The 6000-nt window shown below is 45.4% G+C and overlaps 1 protein-coding gene across 1 annotated transcript in view; it reads right to left on the reverse strand.

Moving 5' to 3' along the window:
- Positions 1 to 2371, reverse strand: part of KCTD16 (potassium channel tetramerization domain containing 16) — a 256914-nt gene extending 254543 nt beyond the window's left edge. Inside the window, exon 1 of the mRNA XM_036241243.1 lies at positions 1538 to 2371. Within this exon, the coding sequence (XP_036097136.1) occupies positions 1538 to 2366 (829 nt within the window). The 5' untranslated portion in view covers positions 2367 to 2371. The remainder of the gene's footprint in view (positions 1 to 1537) is intronic.
- Positions 2372 to 6000: the final 3629 nt, after the last annotated feature.

Raw genomic sequence — 6000 nt, forward strand, 5'->3', positions numbered from 1 at the left:
TAGATTTGAACTCTAAGGTCCATTTTTTCCCAAAAGTGAGGTGATGATATTTGTTCTACACAATCACTGATAATGTCAGATTCCTCTACAGAAGGCTAAAAAGCTTGAGTCTTATCTCTACACTAGTGGGAAATCCACCAAAAGGAAGAAAGCAGTGTCTGGCAACTGAGCTCCGGCACAGAGGGAGATACCGATTATAGATAAATCACAATCTTGCTACTACACATCACACTGCAGAACTGATAGCTGGTTTCATGCTTGTCCACAGGCTGTCCCATCTACACACCCCTATGACTGCACCTCTAAAAACCCAGTGTGTGCTATGACCCAGTACAGGACAGCTCGGCTTCCCACTGACCAGTCCACCGAGGTTCCCAGCACCATCTCCAAAGGAAGAAACACAACGCCAGGCAAAAATGAGTCCAAGAAATTCATTTGTTCTTTTGCGCTTAAATCAATTCAGACATTTTAACCCCCTCCATGGATTGGTTTGCCTTAAAATAAGAGGAAATAGAATGTTAACATTGGAAACAGATTTCTTACGAAATTCACTTCCCAACCCCCAGGCCTGTTGAATATCCACAGTTAACTCAAGCACTAAACTTTACAGACTGATGTACTTACTGGTCTCCCTTCAGAAGTCAATGGCTTATAATTTATCTAAAATAATACCATTTTCTAAAACAAGGCACTCTCTACTGAAAGTTGTCATTTAAGCAAATGGACTGACCTCTAGGAAACCGAGCTTAAAAGCTTCGATACAATAGTTTCCTGTCCTTTTCCCCCCTCTGTTTCCTTTTATGTCAGTAATTCTGTCACCTCAGCTGTCTAGATGTTTGCACGTGATTGACGATTCCCAAGGACCGAGCTCCTTTCAGATGGACCTTAAATGAAGTTCAGCTTAATGAAGTCTGCAGTGCAACTCACGTCGCAGTACAAGATGCTAGAGGATCAAATAGCAGACTTGTAAAGCCTATAAAAGCAAATTTTAGGCTTTGGGGGGCGGGGGTCTTTTGTCAGTCTATACTGCCATCTGGCCAAAACCACATCATTCAATACAACGTCCATTTGTGTTTTCAAAGCCCCTGATGAAAGCAAGTCTTCAGCTACCAGCTTAACAGATTCCAAAATTCAGATCAAAGAATCGACAGCAGCACGTCATCCACTCTGAGTCTACCGACCTCCAGGGACCCACAGCCACGTTCTAATCTTCACCTCATCTTCACAGTTTAATATCTGGCACACAGACATAGATGTCTGTTTCAACTCCACATAACACCTACACCAATATCATTTGCATCTTGTGATTTTTCAGGCCTTTGAATATTCTGTGACTTCACTAGAGAAACAGATAAAAGTTGCCTTAGGCAAGAGATGAGAGCTGAATTATAAGCTCTAATACTCTAGCTATACCTCAAGTTTAAAAAAAAAATCCCCAAATAGTATTCTTTAGATATTGACTGAACATACAGCCCATACACATCTGCAAAGAGAATCAACACACATGAAAAAAATAATAGGAACCCTTTGCACTTACGGTAGAAGACGTATTCAGTGTAGCTTGACCAGATCTTGTCATCTGTATATTGGTTGAGGAAAGATGCTGTCACTGAGGAGTTACAGGCCACCATGTGGAATCCACACTCTGACAACATATCAAAAGCCCTTTCCAGATGCTTGAATTTAAGATAAAATCTGGAGGTGTATCTTTCTGGGGCTCGGTCAGGGTCTCTGCTCTCATTCAAAGTTTCTCCGAAGACCTCCTTTGCCAAGGAGATCCTTCCACAAACCAAAATCCGGGGAACTCTCCGAAACTTGGCATCGGTCTGCCCCTCTCTGCCCATGGTGCAGGACCCCCTGTAACCCACAGTAATAAAACCCCACTTGCGGTCGGCAGGGAGCAGAGAGGAAGGGGGGCAGATTCTGGTGTCGCTTGCCTGGGAGGCATCGTCGAAGTCACTGTGGCAGAATTCCTCCGGGCTTTGCTTGATTTCATCAGGGGTCAGGAGTTTAACCAAGTCTGGGAGCTGGAAGTACTCAGCTTCCCTTTTCAGTCTTCCTCTTTCTGGAAAGTGATCAGGCAGGACCACCTGCCTGTCCCTGAGATAGTCCAGAATATAACGAAACAAGAATCCATCTCTGTCGATGAAAAACCTTCCCTTGGAGTCCTTGGCTAGATCGTTAGCCTTGTCTCTCTTTGGGGAAAACATTTTCCACAGGAGGGAATGAGGGATGCTTATTAATGTGGAATGCCGAGTGAAATAAACTTGACCTCCAACATTCAGCTCCATGACCTCAGGAAAGGAATTGGGAACTGCGGCCCCTTGTTCTCGAGGGTAACGACTACAGTTTCCACTCAGAGCCATTGTCCCTTTCTCTTCCTCCTCCTCCTGTTTTGATTCGAAGGTGCAATCCAAAGGAGTCACAGCCTTATCCTTTACATTAACTTGTAAGGGAGGGAGGAAGAAGGCTGCTAACTTGTTAGAAGCAACCTTCTCTTACCCCAGTATTCTTCCCCAAGAAAGCAGAATTTAGAAGCGTCCACAGGTGAAGCAGGTGAAACCCTTGCTGGTGGTGAGCTATTACTTCATGGAATAAAATCAACTCATCTCCATTCGATCTTCCCCCAGGCTCAGTAGACAAGGCAGGCCAAGTCCCCAGTTACTCAGGGATCTGTCTAAAGGAAAAGAGAGAAAATTATTTCCTCAAACCCAGCATGAGTCAGAAAAAGAGAGAGCTGCTGGAGAGGGGAGAGGAGAGGGAGGGAGAGGAAGGAAGGGAGGGAGAAAGATTATTTTACATAAGCAGCCCTGAAACTACTAATTTCAGCCATTCTCCAGAGAAATAGCTTCTCTCCTGCTATTTTGTGCCTATATGTTTATCCATATGCCTCTGTCTCCAGCAATTAGTATTAAAAACAGTTCTATTTGTATTTCTGCATTAAACAGGAATATGCGATTTTCAACTTCTAAAAGGGGATTTTTTTTTCCAGCTGGACAAGAAAATCAATAAGCCTCAGAACTTACCCTAGTGAGTGCTGGAAACTCAGTCTGTGAAGAAATACCCGTTAGCAGAGCAGTCAGAATGCACAGCCACACTGAGCCTATCAATGAAAAGTGCCCGAGAGATGTGCTCTTGGGAAATAATAATCCCATATAAATGTATATTTGCATGTATCTATGTATATCTTCATTTTTAATCTCAAGTTAAAATAAGTCACAAAAAAAGTTCAACCGTGATGAGAGGTGATTGGGTTGAAGAAGCAGAGAAAAATATTCAACCTAGGCATCTCCAGGAAAAAAACAAACTCAAACCTTCAGCAAGAATCCTTAAAACAGAAGAGAGTTGCAAGAAGTATTAAGACTTGGCTTTTCAGAAAGCCCAGAGGCAGAAAGCTAGAGGTGCCCTGCTGGGGTCCCAGGTAGCCACCCCACCTGCGGGGAAGGGTGAACGGGCTCCCATGTTCCCAGCCAGGTGGGAGCCTCTGGGAGCTGCCGGGAGCCGCGGGAGCCCTTGGGGGCCGTGGGGAGCAGCAGCAGGCAGGAGCCGGGGGAGCCGGTAGGAGCCGCGCCGCCGGAGCGCAGAGATGCCGCTGGTCCTGGGCTCCAGCTTCTCGGGCGGGCGGCGGAGCTGGGCGGTTCCACAGTTCCCAGTGCAGTTGGGCTGCTGTTGTTTCAGCAGTGCAGGCAAGAAACCATCCAGGGAAATGACTATTACATCATCTTAAAGGAATACGGCTGGGAGAAAGCGAAGGCAGCTGCGAGTCACGTCGTCCTCGGTGACAGGTCGCCAGGACGGCCTGGGGCCGCGCGCGCCGGCCCTGGGCTCGGACTCCGGGCGCTCGGACTTGGGGCGGGACCCGCGCGGCGCAGCCTCCTCCTCCCTGCCCTGTGCAGACGCCCCAAACCAGTGGACAGAGAAACGCAAGTGATTTTTCACTTGAAGAATCTACAAACAAGCCCTTTGCACATGCACTTCATTTCTGCTGAAGGGCAAATTTCCTCCTAAAGCTTGTTTTAAAGAAAAGCCCACCTGCTGACCCCAACAACGTTCAAACTATGAAGTAGTTGTTTGTTTTTTACCAAAGGAGATCAAACCATGTTCTCTCAAGCACCCTCTCTTTTCCCCTCCTGCATCACCCTTCTGTCACCCCCCCCACGCACTCCCCCCCCCCCCAGTAAATAAGTAAATAAATATTTACAGTCTCTCTGGAATAAATGCTATTTCAAAAGAATACGTGAAGCACTGATACCCTCGGAAGGCCCACAGTTTACACCAGCAAGTCCTTCTCTAAGCTTACCTGTGAGAAGGTGTAACCTGCAACCTTTCTCTGGGGCTGTTTTCTTACTGAGCATCTCCTGGGGTGTGCCACCCGCCCCCCACCACTCATCCCAAGAGGTCTCTGGTGGAAGACACGCCTGCTAGGAGATAGTTCACTCTTGTCCCAAAGGACTCTGGTAAGTGCACCATTAGAGTTTCAGGAAGGCATTTCCAGGGCAACCTAATCCACTAACAAAGTGCTTCCAGTTGATCCTGCCAGTCAATAATGGCCCAGCCAACAGTTTACAGTAAGTCAGCCATTTCCCCTTTAAAACACCAGTGCCTTAGGACTCATTCTTAATCAGAATATAGTACTTTGTCTATGAATAATATATGTGATCCACACTCCACCCCAAACAATTGCTATTTAAAAAATAAATAAAAACCAGAAATGGAGAGGAAAGCATGAATTAGAGACACTTTACAGATACATGTGTTTATTGCCAACTCTCCCCTCAAGATTTAGCTTGAAGATAGACTCAGCAGTAGGATGAATTATTTCTAGTTTAACAGTCTTACAATGACTATCAGGTTCCTGAACACATTCAGAGTATTAGCTAACACTCCAACACCTGATTATATTTGACTTTGCTTCTTTAACTAATGTATTAACCTGTTCTGGCCTCAATCATTGGGATCTTGAAATGTTTATTATTTGATGCACTTATATCGCCATCTACTGTCTCTAAGCTATCAGTGCAGATCTGTATCTGGCAACTTACCTGAAACAAGTTAGATTTATTTTATTTTAAAATTTATGTAGTGACTGGAGTATTACCGGAAACATACTGTTCACCAGGATGACAAAATAAACATTTAGTTGCCATTAGATCAAGGGAAAATTAAGTCTATTAAATATTGGGTTTGGCCCTGGCCGGTTTGGCTCAGCAGTTAGAGCGTCCGCCTGCAGTCCGGAGAGACCCGGGTTCGGTTCCCGCTAAGGGCACGTACCTCAGTTGCAGTTTGTCCCCGGTCCTGGTTGGTCGTGCCGGTGGCAGCCACTCAATGTGTCCCTTTCACATCGATGTTTCCCTCTCTCTCTCTTCCTCTCTCTCCCTCCCACTCTGTCTGTACAAAAAATGGAAAAATGTCCTCGGATGAGGATAAAAATATATATATATATATATGTTGGGTTTGGTTGCAATTAAAAGTAAACACATGTTTTATTTCTAACAGAGTAGACCAGTGTACCATTGACAACAGCTCTGGAGATTGGATATTAAAATATTCTTGAGCCCGGCCGGTGTGGCTCACTGGTTGAGCGTCAACCCATGCACCAAGAGATTGCTGATTCGATTCCCAGTCAGGGCACATGCCCGGGGTGTGGGCCTAATCCCCAGTGGGGAGCATGCAGGAGGCGGCCAATCAATGTTCTCTCTCATCGATGTTTCTATCTCTCTCTCCCTCTCCCTTCCTCTCTCTAAAACATCAATAAAGAACAATATTAAAATGAAATGTAAGTGGAGAATAGGAGTAAGAAAAGCCACAGCCTTTTAAAGCTAAAAGGAACTAGAGAAATGGAAATCACCATCTCATCTTAGAGAAATGAAGGACCAGAGAGAGAAAGCATTTCCAAAGAATCACACAGCCTCAGAGCAGCAGGGTGGGGTTTAGACCTCTGCCATTCAGGACGATCAATGTCCTGTTTTTAACCTTACATAATCTAGACCAGGGATAGAG

Source organism: Molossus molossus, unplaced genomic scaffold (genome assembly GCF_014108415.1).
Source record: "Molossus molossus isolate mMolMol1 unplaced genomic scaffold, mMolMol1.p scaffold_m16_p_4, whole genome shotgun sequence".
Lineage (NCBI taxonomy): Eukaryota > Metazoa > Chordata > Mammalia > Chiroptera > Molossidae > Molossus > Molossus molossus.